We start from the raw sequence: 20,742 nt of genomic DNA, 5'->3' as shown, positions 1-20,742 counted from the left end.
GCCCCTGGCAGGGTGGGAGGATGGGGGACTATGGTTTGGGGGCAAGGGAGGTAAAGAGAGGAAAGGGGGAATGAGAGGGCACACAGAGCCGCCGGCATGGGGTTGGAGACTGTGGTATGGGGGAAGGAGGGCATGGGGGACACATAGCCCTTGGCATATGGCAAAGGGGCAATGGAGAGGCACACAGAGCTCCTGTCATAGGGGGAGGGGAAAATGGGGGCCATACAGAACCCCTGGTATGGGGAGGGGGCGATGGAGGGATAAGGTGTTGGGTTTCAGGGAGTCCCTGAAAGAGAAGGGGATGGGAGGGTGGTGAGAGGGGAGTGGAGGGTTGCAGGGTGCTCCTGGTGTGTGCAAAGAGTTCGGCCAATAGCAGCAACAGGTGTTTGACCCTATAGTAATAATTAAATGAAAAATGTTTTAAAGCTATTCAACAGTTTTGCCATGAAATGTTTACCCTTGGGTGCATAGGAAATCCTGCTGTTTGCAGAACAATTGCACTATGCTATACTATACTATAGTATACTATACTATCTAAGAACTGTTTATATGGTGGTATGTGGAGCTTTATCTCTTAAACGCAACTAAAGCCTTTGCTTTCTTGGCTTAGGCATGAAATGCCAAATCATTAGGAATGTGGCTAATATGGGTATCTTGGCACAGAGCTACCACCTTTTGTCTTGCTGCTGTGCTAAGAGATGCAACAAGATAAGGCTTTTGGGGAAACATTAAAAAGTGGGCGCAAAAGAATCAAGGTCTGGTTTTTGCTACCAGTCTGAAGCTGGAGTATGGCCAGTGTAGCCAACGGAGATACTCCAGGTCTACACCAGGGGAAGTGAGAGCAGAATTTGGCTATAGAAGTTTACACCTGGGAAATTTATTTTTGTGATGTTACATATGGTGCTGACCCAAAGCCCATTAAATGGAAAAACTCCCATTGACTTCAGTGGGAGCTGGATCTATATGATTTATGATTTATGTGAGCAGGTGCCAGCATATAACAGGCATACGCTTCCTGGAGAAAGTGGGACAGCAGAGCAGGCAAAGGAGATCCTGATTCTCAGACACAGGAGCCTTCGAATCCATATGAACAGAAGTGACTCTGATCACTTTAGAAAGGAGGTATGGAGGGCTGGGAAATCTTTTAATTGTAAAGAGGCATGATGCATGATTCCTTTTCACTCTCTTGTATATTCAGTGGTGAGGAGTCTCATACTAACAGATATACATGTTATCACCAAACTCCAGGAAGTTGTTATTTTAAAGAAAAGAGATTCTGGTACCTTTTAATAAAAGTGTCTATTAACCTTCATCTGAATATTAGTGAGTACAAAACTCTTGGGTTACCTGAAAAATTCAGATCCCTTGCAAATGAATGAGCAGTAGCACAATTCAGCTAATTGTTATCATATATTCTATCAGTGTTAGGACAGTTATTTACTTAGCAGTTTTAATGAATTGACACTTGGCTTTTCTGTTATAAGGGCCTGTTTTTCATGCGGGGAGGAGATCTGGTAAGATTTCATAACAAGCTGAAACTTGGGGGCACAAGTTATCATCAATCCAGATGTATTGTAAATATATATTTTTTTTACAACTTTTTCAGAAAGACAGAGCCATTTTTGTAAGGCTTTTATATCACAACTTTGACGTTATTTTTTAAACTAGTTACAGTTTTGAGAAGCCTTCAAGAAATAAAAGCAAATCAAAGGAAATATAGTATACCTAATTCCTAAAAAGCCCACTTTAGGGCCAGATTTACCATTAACATATTCTGAATTAAAAAAGAAACTGACAAACTATTTCACTTTAAGAAAAGGAGTACTTGTGGCACCTTAGAGACTAACCAATTTATTTGAGCATGAGCTTTCGTGAGCTACCTCACGAAAGCTCATGCTCAAATAAATTGGTTAGTCTCTAAGGTGCCACAAGTACTCCTTTTCTTTTTGCGAATACAGACTAACACGGCTGTTACTCTGAAATATTTCACTTTAACTATTAGTTACTGTGCATGATTCAAACAACTGTGACTACTTGATGACATCCATTACTTACATTGACTTCAAGCAAATGAGCAAGATCAGGACCAAAATATTTAGCTTCCAAAGCCCCAATTCAGCGGTTCATATCTACTGAACAAAGCACTTTAGCATGTGCTCAGTGGGACTAAGCACATGCTTAAATGCATTGCAGAATTGCTGTCAAGTGTCCAAGGGCAAACTGTGGCTGTTAATGTGTATAAGAATAAAATTATATAACAGAGGAGAAAAGTATGGTAGTTAAATGATTAATGATTATTTAGCTAGTGATTTCCCGGACAGCATAGACCCTCTAAACCCCCATGAGCTTTATTCCCCTCAGATTTCTTTGTTGAAAATCCAGTCACTGAAGAGCCAATCAAGATATCAAGTAATGTACCAAATGCCTCTACTTCTAGTCCTTCATTCACAGAAAGGTGTTTCAGCTGTAGAAGCAAACAACCAAAAAGATTTAATTTGATCATTTACATGCTGATTGATACTTATAATTAAAAATAGATAGAAGACAACATGGAATTTTCTTGTAGAACATTTGGTATAATTAAATTGAAAAAGAGCTAAGTTAAACTAATGCTAATGTTGTGAGCAAGATTATATATTTTAAGTAAGGACATTCAGCGATTAACCCTTTCACACCGTCATAGACCTCCTCTGTTGTGTCTGTTAGATATTGCAGTGCACATGATATTAAACTCGGGAAGATTCTTTCCCTAAATAACTCTATTGGTCTTTAAGATGACAGAACTTTGTTATGCCCTTTAGTAAAGGGAGCAAAAGCCAGAACATTTGTGTTGTATCTGGTGAGTAAGCGATGGGTCGAGTCAGCAAAATGGCTTGTACTGTATTCATGCTCACTTTGCAAACTTGTGAAGGAAGTAGGTACCCCAAGATACAGTCCAGGCACTGATCCTGCAATAGGATTTATGCAGATAGAGTTCATTACTGGACAGGGGACTTAGCATACTTCAGGGTAGTATACAGCACTGCAACACGTCTCTTTACATTATGTTAATTGTAATATGAAACTGTCTGAAAGTTAACACTGATATTTAGAAAGTTAAAGTTAACAAAGTTATGCTTAAAGTGACTGTCATGTCACCACATTTTGGTGATAACTGCACCATTTTTGGACTCTGTAATTAGAACAAATATAAATACTGAGGCCCTGATCCTAGAAACACACATGGAGTAACTTTACACACGAGAGAAATCCTTTGCAGTCAATGGGACTACTCACCTGTGTGTTTGCACAGTCAGGGCCTTTTCTTGGTAATTTTCTGATGTCATTTTTACAGCAAACAGAAATGAAAGAAATGTGATTAATGTCTGAAAATTCTAGGAAGATGTCTCATATGTGTTCTAAAAGAGTCTCAGTGTATTAACTTGGAATGATATGGAGTGACAAATTATAGCATTTGATTGCACACAAATGATTTTTTTGCTGGTTTAAATTAAAAATGCATTGATAAAAATAGATTTAAAAAGCCAAATATTTTCAGATTATGTCATTTAGGCTTAGAGTTTTATGTCAAGTTGATACACACAGTCCATATTCCTGCAGAAAGGATTCATTATTGAAAACCCTGTAGAACTCTAGCTAGGAACTTTTGAGCACTAAAGTGTAATTAAGGGTCACATACTGTGCTTTATGTGGATTCCAGGGAAGAATTTGACCCTCAGGATTTTATCTGAGACAGATATGGACCATTATACCAGAGAAAAGTATGTGTTCTTGTTCCATGCAGTATTCTATTCTGCATTTTACCACAAGGTGGAACTATTACAATTATACTCACTGACCAAATCTGAAAAGAAACCTGAAACAAACTTGTTTTGTATATACCCTCTGACTGATCAGAAGAATTAAGAGGGAAGTAGGAGCAAAGTACAAGGGATCACGCTAACGCATCCAGTGCTGGTGGAATTTGCATGTCGGTCTTCCATTTACAGTCTAGTAGAAAAGTGCTGCCTGATGTAGCAGAGGAATCCAATAAGAGAAAATTAACTTTGAGTCATATCTCAACTCTTTTAACAACTTAGGGGCCTGAGTCTTCAACCACTTGGCACCTTTTTTCAGGAAAAAATAAAAGGCAGATGCATTTAAAAGTTATTACTCATTAGAGCTAGATAAAAAACAGGTGAATGATTTAATGAAAATTTTCAAAGATGTGTCTATTTCACAGGGTTTGAAATTGATCCATTTTCTGTTTTTTTTCTGATTTTTTTGGTAATATTTTTATGACAACAGTATTTGAAATCATTTTCAAAAATTTTCATTGACCAAAAGCCCAATTTTCAATAACAAAATGTGGATTTTCATAAACAAAAATGTCTGTACAGATTTCATTAAAAATTTCTGGAAACATTTTGGTTAAAGTATCATGGAAATTTTCATGTAAAATGTCAGTAATGTCAACATGTTTTTTGTAAAGGCCATTTTTTCCCCTGCAAAACGCTTTTCATGCAAAAAGTTTCTACCAGCTCTGCTTTTTAATTCGAGTAGTTCTACAGTAACAATTAATGAGCCAGGCCCCATTGTGCTGGTCACTCTACTTATACATATACATAAGAGTCCCTGCCCTGGAGAGCTTACAGTCTAAACAGGCCAGTCAGATGAAGAAAGGAAATTTAATCACCCCATTTTCACAGGTGAGGAATGGAGGCACAGAGAGATTAATGGATTTATCTGAGGTTACATAGGACATCTGTGGCAGAGCTAAAAATTTAACCTAGATTTCCTGAGGGCTAGTTCAGAGGCTTAACCCAAAGACCATCCTTCTTCTCAAAAAAGTTCAATTTCAGGTCTTAGTTTCACCCTCTCTCAGGGGAAAGAATCATTGAAGAGCGCTGACCATTCAGGGATAAGGTCTCCTATTACCGTTTGCTGTAGATATGTATCACAATGCACGCTCTATATTACTGTGCATGTTTTGGGTTTCTTTGTACTGCACATGTGGGATATGATCCAACCCAAAATCTCATAGGTGTTGTGGTTTCAGAGCCTTAGTACAATACCTAATTATTATTCAGCACCCAGAAAACACTTGCACCTGTAGCCCTTGAAATTTGTACTAGCTCTTCCCTCTGTTCTTTTGCCAACACACATATAGTCCCCTCTCCCCTTTAAATGGCTCATTTGGAGCTGCTTGTAAGGCATGGCCATAAATTACATATTGCCTTTAGTAATTGTGTCAGAGGGACTGAATGGAGCACGCTCTGAGAGTCCTTGGATATCCTTGGGGATGGCTTTCCAGGGAGCTAGGCCACTGCTGTTCAACCCTGGAAGCCATTGTTATTAAAATAGTCAACAAAACTGCAAACAATGGATTGAGGGCATCAGGTCCCTGGTTAAAGGGAAAAAAGAAAGAAAACAAAACTGAAAACTGGGCTGGGAGGTGGCCAGAAGTGATTTGGCAGCATGGGTTTCTGAACATACAAGCCAAATCATGGCTGCATAAAGGACTTATTTCCTGTTAAAACAATATCAAAGAATTCTAGCTGCATTGTGCTAATAGAAATTCCTGAGAAGTGCAGATTAGTGCGGAAGCAAAAGGAGAGAGTGCTCATTAGCATGAGCTCGCTACCTAGCAAGCTTTCCACTGGCTACTTGGCATAAAGCCAGGGAATAAATGTATGTGGCCTTGCCAAGTTTCTGCTCAGTCACTTGGCTGGGTCCTCATCGCTCCAGATCTGCTGCTTTCAGATCGTATCTGCTAAATTGCTCCCTGAGAGTTCAGACCTCTTTCATCAACATGAAACAAATAAGTGTCGGTAAACATTTCCTCCCAGAAATCTATGCTGGGTATTTAATCTATTTTTAGAAGCATTTCTTTTTGTTTTTCTTGTATTCTCTTGGCAAAATTAAAACAAATGGAAACAGAGTGCATGGGAATCGTGAATGGCTTGTGTCTGAAATATGAGTATCATTTATAGACTTACAGGCTATCTCCATAAAAGTCCTAACCTACTTCCTTTTATAATCACAGAAGGATGACTCCTATTCTGCACATCATGGATCTGACGCAAAGCCTAAACTGCGCCGTTCCTTAAGTGGTAAGTGGGAAAACATATGAGTGACCATGCTGATGTTTTCCCCTATGGTATATTCAAGAAGAAGAAATAGTGTTACATCAGTGATTCATTAGTTGGGTTGTTGGGATTCACTGGAGCACGGGGGGCAAAATTTTCATTTTTGCACACTCCGATGAAGTGAGCTGTAGCTCACGAAAGCTTATGCTCAAATAAATTGGTTAGTCTCTAAGGTGCCACAAGTACTCCTTTTCTTTTTGCGTATACAGACTAACATGGCTGTTACTCTGAAATCTTTTCCCTGAGGAACTGATTGCACTTAGTAAAGTGGGTGGGCAGCTATTTTACACACACACAGTCAGTTATTAGTGCACACAGATGAGGCTGTCAGTCAATCACCTACCCAATTTGTATGTGCCAGTCTGGGTTTTTCACAGGTAAATTGGGAACATGGCCACTTTTTTGGTCACAGTCTGTAGCACGCACAAGCCGAAATGGGGGCTGTAAATATAGTAAAAATATATAGTAAATATGTAGAGTAAAATAGTCCTAGCGTATAGAGAGTGGAAAATAAAATACGCAGCCTTAATGTGTGCACTATCAGCTAAAATACACAGACACCAGATATCTAGCTTTCCACTGTCTCTGAGTTACAGGAGAGGGGTTGAGGATAGAGATGGAGCAACACTATTTCTGATGTCCACAGCTAGGGCAGATATAATAGGGTGGGACACACGTATTCACTCACAGCTAACTGTTCAGGTAGTTCCCACTACTCTTTGTGTTGTCCCCTCCATTATGGGGCAAAAGTCTACAGGCGAGGAGTGAGAATGTGCCCCGAGTGAAGAACTGTAGGTGAACAAAAGTTCTGCGAATCTGTAGGAGAATAACATGAAGACTTGGATTTGGAAAGTTACTGGGAACCCAAGTTTCGAATGTGGGCACCAAAATGAGATGCCCAGTCCTTGTGCAGGGATTCTCAGATTAGTACCTAGGCACTTAAATGTCAATGAATGAACATGCTAAGCAAGACAGAAGATGTGTCCTTTTGTGACATTTAAGCAGTGATATGAGGGACGCTGAAGTCACCCATTATTATCATTTTATTCAATTTTCTTCCCTTTTTATCTTCCTCAGCATTGTATGCTCAATGTCCTTTTCATAACCAGAGGCTGGTAGGATATCACCTTGCTATATTCTGTTGCACAGCTTTCCCCCTCATTCATTACTGATGGGTCAATACCCTCATCTATGGAAGTCGGAGACAGTCCAGGGCTATCGTTGTAGGCTCCAAGACTAAGCTCTGCCCTCAAGCCCAGGCCACCAGGTTTTCTGCATCTGGTGGCGAAACCAATTGCTGGTTCAGTTTCTCCCAACCATTTTGTTTTAAAACCTCTATTTGTAATTGTTTTTGTGCAGTTATGACTTCCTCCTCCTCCTCTTCCACCCCTCCCGGATCAGATAAAGAGCAGCACAGTGGCTTCAACCACCTGGATCTACTGATGCAGCACCTCCCTGTTTGAGTTCTCTGCCCCAACTCAGGCATGGCAGAGTTGTCCTGCAAACAGCTGGCTTAAGTCTAAGTGGTGTTCCCTACACAAGGCAACATATATGGGCTCTTCAGAAGGTGAATTATTCCCTGCCAGTTCCCAGCCAGTTGACCCTCACACTGCCAGGGCATGGGGCTCAGAGCTAGACCAGCATGTCGGGTCCTTACCCTGCTCTGAGGAGCTCCCACTGCAACACTGAAAAGCCCAGTGAGGAGCTTCTGAGCTTTCAGAGGGAGTCTAAAGATGGGGAGGAAGCTATCCAGCCAGCATAGGTGGTAAGTTCCGCAACAGACCTGGGCTGGAAAGGGGGGAAAATCCTGAAGGATCCAAAATCCTTCTCCTCCCCTCTCCCCAAAACTGAAGCTGGTCCTCAGCTCCCTGGGGAAAGGAGCAGCCCCCTTTGCTCCCACTAGGAGTCAAGGGATTTTCATGATACTCAGGAGTAAGTCCCACAAACCCCAGAGACTCTGGGTCCCAAAACTGAAAACAAGCAAATGTGTCCTTTGCAAGGCAGCGATTATTGTTGTTATTGAACAAGAGGGGTGAAATCAGGGTGACACCCCTTCTCCTTTGCGTTCTCCAGCACAGAAGCTGGGTTTGCTGGGGCTTTTCTCCAGTACAGAAGCTCTCCCAAGGCTCTGTGTCATGCTCACGGCCCCTCCCATATCTGACAAGCCTGTCCCTTCTGTGCAGCCCTGCCTCTGGCTTTGGACAAACCCATGACGTGATTGGTGATGAGCAATGGATTCTAAGCTGGTGGCTACAAGGAAGCCATGTTACACGCATGAATAGTCATTGATCATTCTAAACAGGGATCTTGTGCCTCCAAACTTACAGGTGAGGAGCTATAGGAGGAAACATTAGAGAGTTTAGTAACTGAGATTGCAGAGAAGCCTCAGCCTCATTATCAAAGCTAGCATAGCAATCCATCGGTAGCTGTCAATACCCTGGGTATTCAAGAAGGTGCTATCACCTGGTAGAGAGGAAAAATCTGGAGCAGAAGCTTCCAAGGAAACCTAGATAAAATTTCCTCCAAACTAACAATCCTCAGCATTTCAAAAACAAATGGAGTATTTGTGTAAGAGAGTTCACAATTCCTGTACAAGACGCTTCCTTCTGATCTGACCTCTGCCCTACCAGTACCTGGTAGCTCTCACAGCAAGGCACAGGTCACATGCTACACACAGATAAGTACCCTGCCCAGAGATACAGACCTATTCATAACTGGACAGTTGCTGGAAAGGATTTATAGCCACCAGTTCGTCAAAATCAAGAAAAGCTTTTGATATCAATGCAGAGAATTGCTCACGCAGTGGTCAAAACAGACATAGTTCTGGCCGTTATTTGACCATAATGGTAAAGATTTGCAGAGATCCATCATTGCATAAGTAATTGCCTGAGGGGTCATCAGTATCCAGTTATCTCCAATGGCTAGGATTACTGATGCATCTCAAGGAGGTTTCTCAAAGTGCACCTGCAGAAATTCCTTCTGAGGACACAGAAGTATACACTTGATGCAGTCCAAATTTAGGTGCCATTCTCAGGTTACCTCTGAATTCCACTTTATGGGCAGGTAAGTACAAACAACATGCTGAAAGTGAGCTCAATGTCCACTCTAGATCTTTGTATATTCACTATGAAAACAAGTATACTTAGAAGACAAATGTTCAAATCTCATGGTACGCATCCTTTTGATTGATTTTGAAACCTCTACCAGGGTATGTCTTAAAGGAAATAAAAGGAAACCCCACAAACATGGCCATATGGGATTGGAGCAGTGGTCCTTCAAGTTCAATATCTTTTTGATGACAGTAACCAGTACCAGCTGCGTCAGTAGAATTTGCAAGAACCATGAAGTAGGCAATTAAGGTACTTGCAGAGGAAGTCTCCTCCTACCTCGCAGTAGAGGTTGTCTTATAATTCAGGCATGAATGTTTATATCCCTTCTGAAACCAGGAAGTAACCCGAGGTCAAAGCTTCTTCATGGCAATAGAAATAATGTCCTGGGTAGAGAAGAATCTCCTACCTTTCAGGACAGTTCTCATAAAGGATGCAGAAAAGTGGAAAGTGGAGAGTTTAAGTCCTCCTTCTTGTCCTCCACTGGCCTAGAAGGCATTTTGGACAGCCACGGTCCTCACATTGTACCTGCAGAAAACACCAGACTTCCTGAAGCAGGGACTCCTTCACTCAGACTGTGAACACCTACAGTTAACAACCTGGACATCGGAAGAGAAGTGTAGTTCAGCATGGATTCTCCATTAACCTCTGATATAGTTTGGTACCCAAACAAAACTCAATCAGGATATTTCATTCATTGATCTGGTCAAATTTACATTTCTGGTATGAGGGGAAACAGAAAACTCTTTGGGGCACGGATTGCATTTTGTTTATGCAGTACCCAGCCCAATGGGGCCTTGACCTCTACATGCTATTGTAATACAAATATAATAATAATCCCAAAGTTCTGGTGATCTCATTCACATTAGAGTTTCTCCAGGAGGCTTGGCTGGAGTCCTACATCCATGCACCTTAGAAATGTGAGTACTAGCCCGAGTGACATTTTGTAGACAGAAACATTGGATTCTCTATATGAGTATCAGGTGCCAGGTTTAATCAGAGTGACAGATTAGACAAGCCTGTGGCTGGCCTTTCTCATCACCATTACCTCCAAAAGGCAAGTTTTGGAATTAGTTCCCATGTCATTACAAGAAGCACTCTGTCTTCGTCATGAGGAAAAAATTATTCTTATAGCTTCAGAAACCTTTCTGTTCAAGGTAAGTTCCTCTTTCCACAATTCCTGAGAAATAGTTCTCCCATAATACGGTTCTAACCCTTGGAAGGTTGTGCCATAAGTGGGACTTTCTAGAGCTCTGAAGATATATCTCAAGTCTATGGAGTACATATGCCAATTATACTCTGTTCATTTCATTTAATCCAAAATGCCAGAGTCTTACAGCCTCAAAGTTGCTGCAGGCACAATGTAAAAATCCTACACGAGTTGGCATGTTAGGCACCTGGGAAATTATTCACAGAAGTCCGTAGAGTCACTGTGGGGAAAATGTATGAGCCTCATCTAAGGAAGATTTGCAAAGTTTTTGTCCCTCTGTAGGGGCATCCTTTGGTAAGAAGGTGCCACTAGATTGGTTCCCACATAATTCCTTAGTTTATAAAACTCATGTTTTATATGGTGGAAAACTTATATCCCTGCCTATTATTTTGCTATAATAATTTATCTCTGCTTATCCTTCCCTTCCCGCCCCCCCTCCCCCGCAACCCCATGTGACTCAGTGCTCTCTACTTCCCATTAGTGATGAATGAGGTGAGAAGCTATGCAACAGAATGAGAAATTTCTTATCTGATAATTTTTTTTGTTAGCAGCTTTTCTCCAAATTCAACCCACCCTGGTAGCCTATAAAGACTAGTACAGACACGGACATTTTTCTCTAAAGGGAGACTTATATTGTCTTAAGGTTAGTTTCATACCTTATATTGATTTGTCTTAGTGCTAATAATTGGTTGCTGCAGTGTTCCTACAGCCGCGGAAAAACTCTTCTAGTGGCCAGAGCTTAGTTCTGGACCCTCCAACAACATTAGATCACCTCCAGATTCCATAGGTGGGGGCATTAATCCATTAGTAATGAACTCAGAGAGACGTTGCTAACAGAAAGAAAGAAAATATTCAGGTAAGAAACTTGTCATTCTTATGAACTTGGACTTGTCTGCATGTAGATTCTTCTGTGTGGTCCTCTCCACCAGGAATGCTATGAAATTGGGTTCTATGGAATATTTTAAAAACAGTCCTGTGACTTACTGTGTCACCTCTATGACCTAATCTGCCACCTGTACAATGTTAATAATGCATTTATAATGAATACAGGAAATGCCCAGTCTCAAAGGTAGCCTTATCAGTGTCAGCCAAGTTAATTGATCCATTACCCTGAAAAAACCCCCAATATGGTAACTAAATTACAGCTCCATTGGGAACACTTTTAGTAACACAAAAACTCGAGGTAAGACTTCCTGGCGATGGCACAGCTAACTGTGTCATTACTGCAGCTTTCTCCCTTCACAAGAATTAAAAAAAAAAAATCCTTATTAGTTATGGTCTTGAATCAGGAAACCATCACTATTCAGCAAAGCACTTATGCTTGTGTTTGATTTTAAGCACATGCTTAAGTTCTATTGAAATCAATGGAACTTAAATATATGCTTAAAGTTAAGCGGCTACTTAAGTGCTTTCCTGTATCGTTGTTTATTTTTGCAAAGTGCCAACGTGTTCTTTACAAGTTACCAATACCAAGACAGTCCGTGTCTTGATGGGCTTGCAGTTTAGAATGCAAACACAGAAAGACCAGAGGCAGCTGGCTTCGTGCGTTTTCACAATCACACCTGTCGCCCTCAGGGAGCTGAAACCTTCTTTTTCTCACTTTTAAAATGTTTTAATGTTAATGAAGAATTAAAGAAATCTACATTGCTACATAAAGAAGCTCAGGTTTATTGTATCTGGAGGAAGTATAAAAGAAATCCTTAAGGATACAGAGAAGCAGTATCCTTTCATGCTTTGAACCACAATGTAATGTTCAGTTCCTAGGCCTACTACAGATACTGTGTGTGAGATATTGAACACTGTGAGTTTTCACAGTGCTTGGTACACAAGTATTTAGCACAAATGTTTCTGTATAATTCTGTGGAAAATTCTGTGTTTATTGACCGCTTCTTCCAGCGCAATGAGTGTGTGCTGTAGGGAGGGGATGGATCTAGTTTTAGTATACAGAGTATTTCTTGTACAAAATATCTACTGTAAAAATATAAGCAAAATAAGGATATTTCCTTATACCCTTTGCTTCTTTCCTTATCCTACTGTTTCCCTCTCCCATTTCATTTAAAATTTTGAAGCAACTTAGTTTACTAAAACAAGCTGATGATATGGTAGTCATCCACATCGTAACCAGACCTACTAGCACTGTGTTCTGGGATGTTGCAAGAGGGGCTGAAAGGAATGTAGTCAGTTGTGTGACATTTGTGAGTCCATAATGTAGTCATCAAAATGTGCACACATTATATCCTGTAGGCATTTTAACTTGTAGTTTATTTTAGTTATTCAAGCAGCATTGTTGTTCCCCAGAAAAAATGTGGATGTGGCCTAGTGATCAGAGCAGAGAGGTAGGAGCTAGAATTCCTAGGTTCTGTTCCCATCTCTGTCATTGAGTCAAGTATATGCACAATAGATCTAGGTCAGGTTCTCAGGACAAATTTTTTGGTGGCCTCAGAGTGCAGCCACCGACTCTTGCTGGTGGCCACTCTCACACTTTTTCCTAAAATACTTAATTAGCTTTGGGAAAAAAGAAATACATATGCACATTCAAATCATTGTAATTTATTTATTGCTAGCTAGTAAGTCTGCTTTGAAAAGTGATATTAACAAACATATAAGTATCACTTTTTGCAGCAGACTTACTCAGCCCTGGCAAGCCTAGGGACAAATTAAGCCCTGGATGGGGATTAAGGGGAGGCAGTGGGGAATTGAAGCCTGAAGCCTCGCGGCCAGAGCCCGAAGCCGCGCAGTCAGGAGATGGGGCCCGGGGACAGAGCCTGAAGTCGTGCGGCTGGAGCCTGCCGACCCATCACCTCAGGGCTGAAGCCCAAAGCCTGAGTCCCACCGCCCCTGGGATGTTGTGGAACTCACTGGCTGCCTGCTTCTCCGGTGCTGTGCCCCCGGTGTCTCCAGAAGAGGGCAGCACCCAACCCCGGCTGGTGGCCCAGCAACCAATACCAAGGTGGTGCATCCAGGAGCATCAGGGAGGCGGAGGGGCCAATACTTTGACCCCTCTCCCCCATCACAGTCCAGGAGACTGTGGACGCAAGAAAAGCACCTGGTGGCCGCATGCAGCCACGGTGGTTATATTTGAGAAATGATGTCATGCAATTGCTGACAGAACTGGAAGAGAATGTAATCCATCCAGTCCGTTAGTTGTACATCTAAATGCCCACATTAACATGGCTTGTTTTGGAGGTACCGAAAATAAAGTGTTCTTCTGCCATAAGATTTGTACAGAACATCCGTTTCTTTAAAATGTTATTAAAAATTGCTCATTGTCATGAATGACGGGTCTTACAACACTCTGACTAAGTATTCAGTGGTTACCAGTGGGGACTGACAAAAGAATTACAGTATTTGATTCCTGGTTAAATAACATATTTCAAAATTCAAAGCAGCTTTAAGGTTGTATTTTTCCTTCTATCAAAACAGTGCTGCTTGCCTGCTAATTGTTTCTGTAACTAAAAGATAATCATTGTAACTGGATAGTTCAGCCCAGCGTACAGGTAATAATTTAAACTAGCTTTAAATATTTCTTCATTACCATTGACTGACAAATGGAAAAAATTCTCAGCAGAGTCTGTTTTTTCCTCCTCTCACAGTAGGGAATCCAGAAAAAGTACCAGGTATGAAATGCAACCGATCAAAGTCTATGACCTTCAGCTCACCTCCACAGCCTGGCAGCACTGAATTAGTTAATGAAGAAGAAGCAGGAAAAGGGTCACATGCAGAAATGTAAGAGTACATGTTTCTGGCCGCCTACCTATGGTCTGACTCTGTTCCCTGGCTGTGTAGAAGAAAATCTGTTCACCTTAGTTTAGAAAGGAGTCAGCAATGTGATGCTGTTGTAAATAAGACTATGTGTATAGTGGGCTGTAATAATAGGTATATTACATATAGAGGAAGCAACTGATCTGTGTCAGCTGGATCTCTGTTAGAACATTGATTTCATTGCTGGATGCCACATTTTTTAAGGGACATTAAGAAACTGCAGAGAATTCAGAGGAGAGCAGCAGCAATGAAAGATAAAAGTCAGAGGGAAGCTTAACAGAAATTAGCATGTTTAGTCTGAAAAAGGCAGAGGAAAAATGCTGTAACCGCAAGTACAAAAACTGATATTTAAAAAAAGAAGAGGGATCAATTATTCTCTGGAGTCCATGGGGACAGAATGAGCAGCAGGGAAGATTTAGATTAAATGTTAAGAAAAACTTTATAACTACAGGGAGAGTTTCATTAGGCAGTTGAACAAGCCGGCAAGGGAGGCAGTGCAATCACTATTAGTGATGAGATGTGGGATTGCACTTCCCACTCATCGGTACTTAATGTTTCAGGAATAAGGAAATCAGTCCTGGAACATTTGAAAACTAGCTGTGTCCTGAAGGTCAGGTGCCATGCCTTACTGGACTAGCAAGTCTCACAAACACCAGACTATTAAGGGGAATCTAACACAACAGGGTTGAAATTGAACAAAGTTATTCTTATTGTTTTTCTAATGTATTTGGGGCAGGGAGGGAGGGGACTTTACGGCATCAAATGTAATATTTCCTGCAGAAAAATCTGGTTATATTTACTTCTGAGTCTTTTTAATATACAATTTGTTGCAGAGAAATATATACAAAGGAGAGATAGAGAAAGAAGTTTGCTGGACTGAGGTTCTCTTGCCCACACAGCCACTGCACGTCTGCTGAGAACAGGCCCAAAAACCTGCTCCAGGTGAAATAAGAACTAATCTGAGTGTTTGTCCATGCCATGAAGAAAACCTGGACTATTCCCCTGAGAAAAGTCTCCCTCCTCTTCCTTTTTGGTCATGGTAACTGCATGGTAACTTCCCAGCAATGATTCATAGCACCTGGGAAGCTCCAAATCCTGCATCAGTAACAGGAGAATACCAGAGCACAATCACTTACATAGAGACAAGGTCTAGGCTAGCACTGTTTCTGCTGGAGGAAAGGCAGCAAAGCCTCCCTCAGAAGATTTCCGCTCCTGCTGCTGGTACTCGGGCCTAGGGACAAAGAAAGCCTGAGTGAGGAGGCTCTTCTCAAAAGATTTTTGGAAGAGAGTAGTCCTCAGAGGCTCTGCTAAAAAGTGCTGCTGTCAGGGAAGGAAGGGGGATATCCTCATAGCACAGGCAGAGATTAAGCGGAGAACTGAAGGGGCAGAGTGTGAAGATAGATGAAGTGGGAAACCTCGATATTTTGGACAATTCTTAGAAACTCCAGATATGCATCCAAACTTGGAGTTTTGCTTTGCCAAATGAAACCAGATCTCCAAATATGTTAGGTTCGCCCATCACTAACATCAATCCTTTTCCTTCTCTGCCTATTAATCTGCACAATAGAAGGTATGGGGAGTTTAACAAAACACAAGTAAATAAATAGATCCTTTATGAAAAAGAATTATAAAGAATGTACCAAAGACCTCAGTCCTCTTCTACGTGGCACAATTGGACTTTCACAGTCTTTATCCTCCATGTACAGTATTATTCCACTGGGAAACACTGTACCACTAAACCAGATGCATAATTCATTTTTTAGTTAATCACACCTTACTGATTATAATTATTTTTCAAAGATTTGGGGCCTGTTTCTCATTACACTAAGGCCCTTTCACAGTGATCTGGCAGTGAAAAAGGCTTGAAAGCAGACTAAATAAACTTAATTTACTTCCTTTTTAAGGCTCTTTTTTTACACTGACCAATCCATATAAAATGGCCTTAATGCAAATGAGAAGCTGACACTTTAGCTTTAATTTAATCAGGATCTGCTTTATATTTTATTTTATATATATGTTGTGTGTATATATAGCTAGAATATGCAGTCATAGGAGAAAAAGAGTGGGTTCGTGGATTACAGATTGTTGTATGCAGTATTAATGGGCCACTCTACCTTGAATAGTCCCTTATAATATGTGCTCACTACTTATAATATGTGCTAAACAAACTGTTCCACCTTGCATTCTGCTGTCATGACCTGAAGAAGATCTCTGTGTGGCTTGAAAGCTTGTCTCTCTCACCAACAGAAGTTGGTCCAATAAAGATATGACCTCACCCACCTTGTCTCTCTAATATCCTGGGACTGACATGGCTACAACTACACTGCTTTGTTTATTGACACTAGTAATCATGTACATGTGCATGTGAGATGAGAAGAATCAGAAAGCTAACATTTTGAAGGAGGCATGTTCATTTACAACTGATATCTCTGTTTTGATTAATTAGTGAATGAATTTTAATAAATAGTGAGTTCTGCCTTTTTTTTACCTATAGTTTAATTTTTACATTGTTTAAATTACTGTTTACATTTTACATGGTATGTATAATTATATAAAGGTTTACCAAGGTGGGCATTTTCAGGTTTTTTATCTGGAGAGCAGAAATGCAGAGAATTTGGTATTTGAGCTAAAAAATGTTGGAACCGAAGAATGGAAACTTTTGAAACCTCTTGGCTGATTTATTGGTATCTGTAGTGATGACCGTATCATCTTTATGTCTTGTGAGGTACCTAGCACATTTTTGGGTACTGGATAAAAAAATAAAGAATGATGTTTTTCTTTTAAATTATGATTTCCATGTCTTGTCAAATAACTTATCTGTGGTAGTATTATTGGACAAGAAGCCTATAAAATGGGCGATTTTTCACCAGTTTTGAATTTCTTTCCAAAGCTGCAATATATGGTTAATAGAACTAGTCAGGAATTTTCTGTGGGAATGATCTTCTGACAGAAAATTAAATTTTTGCAAAATTGAAATTTTCCATGGAGGACAATCAATTTTGCTCCCAAATTGTCATTTGTCATCAGGAATATCTAAATAAAATATTTGTTTTGGGTTGGTGAAGAACATCAGAATGGCCATACTGATTCAGACCAATGGTCTGTCTAGCCCAATAGCTTGTCTTCCAACAGTAGCCCTTGCCAGATGTTTCAGAAGGTGTCAATCTAAGCGCTCCTGTATTCACACCTACACACTACTGTAATGATGTCTGTAGAAAATATGCCTTGTAAGGTATCATTTGAAAACTAACAGCACGCTGGTCATTAATATAAATGCATGTGTTAACCTTATATGAGAAGTAATGAATTATCTCTGTATAATGTTACAAGAACCTATTTCAGAAGACAGCCTATCCTAGGTAAAGGTAATAGACAGAGGGATGTGGATTAACCTTAATTTACATATTAGCTTTAAACAAAGCTATTAAAAACAGTGGGGCTGTCTTGTGCCTGAACTCGAGAGACAGAGAATTAATATGGCTTCTGCACCTCAGAGAGACACAGACGATGGAGTCCCCCAGGAGCCTTCCTAACTTTGAGAACAAAGACAATTCTTTGGGAATAAAAGGTCCAGAGAGAGACTCCATATTTATCTTTCACCTAAGAAGACAAGGAAAACCAGTACCTTGCAGTTCTGTGGAAGGTACTGACTGAGAGACAGTCAGCCATGCTGGACAAAGAATAATTGGTGAGAAAAACCATCTTAAACTAAGACTGAACCTTGCAAGATTAAGTTTTAGAATTTTAGATGTGTGTTTTCAATTTTATTTGCTTTTGATGATCTCTGCCTTTATTTCCTTTACTTGGCATCACTTATCCTATGTCCTTCTGTTAATAAACTTGTTTTATTTTAATCTAAAGCAACCCAATGCTGTGTTTTGAATTGAAGTAATTGTTAACTCCAGTTAATGTGGCCAGCTGCTGGTATTGTCTCTTTAAAGGAGCAAACAAAGAGTATTATTTCTCCAGTATTTGCCAACCCCAAGTGTTGAAAAATTATGAGTCAGGTGCACCAAAAATCATGAGAGTGGCTTTAAATCATTAGATTATGTAAAAATAATAGATTTGATGTTCTTTTTATTTGCCTTCTACTTTTGAGCCTTTAGAGTGCACTGGGGTCACATTTTGAAGCTTTCTCCATTGCCACGAGGGCTAGAAACTTTTGCAGGACTGGGGTTGTAAAACAGATCTCTGTTGTGTTAACGTTTTGCGTGATCTGCAGAAAAGACAGTATTTTATACAGTGCATATTTTCCCAGTGATTCACTCTGCCCCAAATTTAACCTTCCAGAAAGTATGGAATATTTTTTAAGCTTCTTTAAGCAAAGTATAATAGCTCAGCCAAACCTTTCATGAAGTATTTTCCAGTTGCTCAGTGGCCCTAGCCTTATGACCAATATAAATCCCAGCCTAGAATACACTTGGTAATCTTTGCCCGTATCCAGTGTTGGTGGTCTTGAAATCCTACAATTGAGTGGAAAACTGTTAAATGCTTGGGCTTCAGTGCATGGCTAATTAATTCTTTGCAGAGTTTTAGTCCTTTAAAAAGTGTTTAAAACATTGATTCACTGTATCATTTAATATTGCATGGTTTTGTGGAAATAAATTTTAACAGTTTGATTCCCTAAGCAGTTCATAGAGTTATTTCTCTTTGGCTTACACAGAAAGTGTAGAGCAGTCTTCTAAACTTTAAGGTCAAAATATTCATATTGTTATTGGGTGCCTCCCTTCTTGGGTGCACAAGACACCTTACGTGACACCCAAAACACTGAGGCACACAATGGCAGTGGTCTCTGTTAAAAGTATGGCTATACATCTTTTTCACACTAATTCCTCTAGGAATTGGGCACAAATTTAATAATTCATAAAGATGTCTCTGAAAGGTGGCTTCTTTTTTTTATTGGCCTCTTGTTCTCTGGAGACAGTATTATTATTACAAGGATGTATAATATTACAACTAGGGCTGTCGATTAATCGCAGTTAACTTGCACGATTAACTAAAAAAATTAATTGAGATTAAAAAAATTAATCGCTATTAATCGCAGTTTTAATCACATTGTTAAACAATAGACTATCAATTGAAATTTATGAAATATTTTTGATGTTTTTCTACATTTTCAAATATATTGATTTCAATTACAAACCAGAATACAAAGTGTACACTGCCCACTTTATATTATGATATTTGATTACAAATATTTTCACTGTAAAAATTATAAAAAAAGAAATATTTTTCAGTTCACCTCATACAAGTACTGTAGTGCAATCCCTTTATCGTGAAAGTTCAACTTACAAATGTAGATTTTTTTTTGTTACATAACTGCATTCGAAAACAAACCAATGTAAAACTTTAGAGCCTACAAGTCCACTCAGTCCTATTTCTTGTTCAGCCAATCGCTAAGACAAACAAGTTTGTTTACATTTATAGGAGATAATGCTGCCCTCTTCTTATTTACAATGTCACCAGAAAGTGAGAACAGGAGTTTGCATGGGACTTTTGTAGCCGGCATTGCAAGGTATTTAAATGCCAGATATGTTAAACATTCTTACATCCCTTCATGCTTCGGCCACCATTCCAGAGGACATGCTTCCATGCTAATGCTGCTCATTAAAAAAATAATGTGCTAAATAAATTTGTGATTGAACTCCTTGGGGGAGAATTATATGTCTATGGCTCAGTTTTACCTGCATTCTGCCATATATTTCATGTTATAGCAATCTTGGATGATGACCAAGCACTTGTTGTTCATTTTAAGAACACTTTCACTGCAGATATGACAAAACGCAAAGAAGGTACCAATGTGATATTTCTAAAGATAGCTACAGCACTCAACCCAAGATTTAAGAATCTGAAGTGCCTTCCAAAATCTGGGAGGGATGAGGTGTTGGAGAATGCTTTCAGAAGTCTTAAAAGAGCAATACTCCGATGTGGAAACTACAGAACCCAAACCACCAGAAAAGAAAATCAACCTTCTGCTGGTGGCATCTGACTGAAAATGAAAATGCTTTGGTCTTTACTGCTTTGGATTGTTATTGAGCAGAACCCGTCATCCGCATGGACGCATGTCCTCTGGAATGGTGATTGAAGCATGAAGGGACATATGAATCTTTAGCACATCTGGCACATAAACATCTTGCAATGCTGGCTCCACCAGTGTCGTGAGAACACCTGTTCTCATTTTCAGGTGACATTGTGAACAAGAAGTGGGCAGCATTATCTCCTGCAAATGTAAACAAACTTGTTTATCTGAGCGATTGGCTAAACAAAAAATAGGACTGAGTGGACTTGTAGGCTCTAAGTTTTACATTGTTTTATTTTTGAATGTAGTTTTTTTGTACATAATTCTACATTTGTAAGTTCAACTTTCATAATAAAGAAATTGCACTACTGTGCTTGTATGAGGTGAATTGAAAAATACTATTTCTTTTGTTTACTACAGTGCAAATACTTGTAATCAAAAATAAATATAAAGTGAGCACTATACACTTTGTATTCTGTGTTGTAGTTGAAATAAATATATTTGAAAATGTAGAAA

The 20,742-nt window shown here is 39.8% G+C and overlaps 1 protein-coding gene across 1 annotated transcript in view; it reads left to right on the top strand.

Annotated features, from left to right (window-relative positions):
- LOC144269760 (sodium/hydrogen exchanger 2-like) overlaps positions 1-7,591 on the top strand; it is a 51,936-nt gene extending 44,345 nt beyond the window's left edge. Inside the window, exons 10-12 of the mRNA XM_077825559.1 lie at positions 988-1,122; positions 6,026-6,092; positions 7,488-7,591. Of these exons, the coding sequence (XP_077681685.1) occupies positions 988-1,122; positions 6,026-6,092; positions 7,488-7,591 (306 nt within the window). The remainder of the gene's footprint in view (positions 1-987; positions 1,123-6,025; positions 6,093-7,487) is intronic.
- The last annotated feature ends 13,151 nt before the right edge of the window (positions 7,592-20,742 follow it).

Source organism: Eretmochelys imbricata, chromosome 9 (genome assembly GCF_965152235.1).
Source record: "Eretmochelys imbricata isolate rEreImb1 chromosome 9, rEreImb1.hap1, whole genome shotgun sequence".
NCBI lineage: Eukaryota > Metazoa > Chordata > Testudines > Cheloniidae > Eretmochelys > Eretmochelys imbricata.
This window is presented reverse-complemented; position numbering and strand designations above follow the sequence as displayed.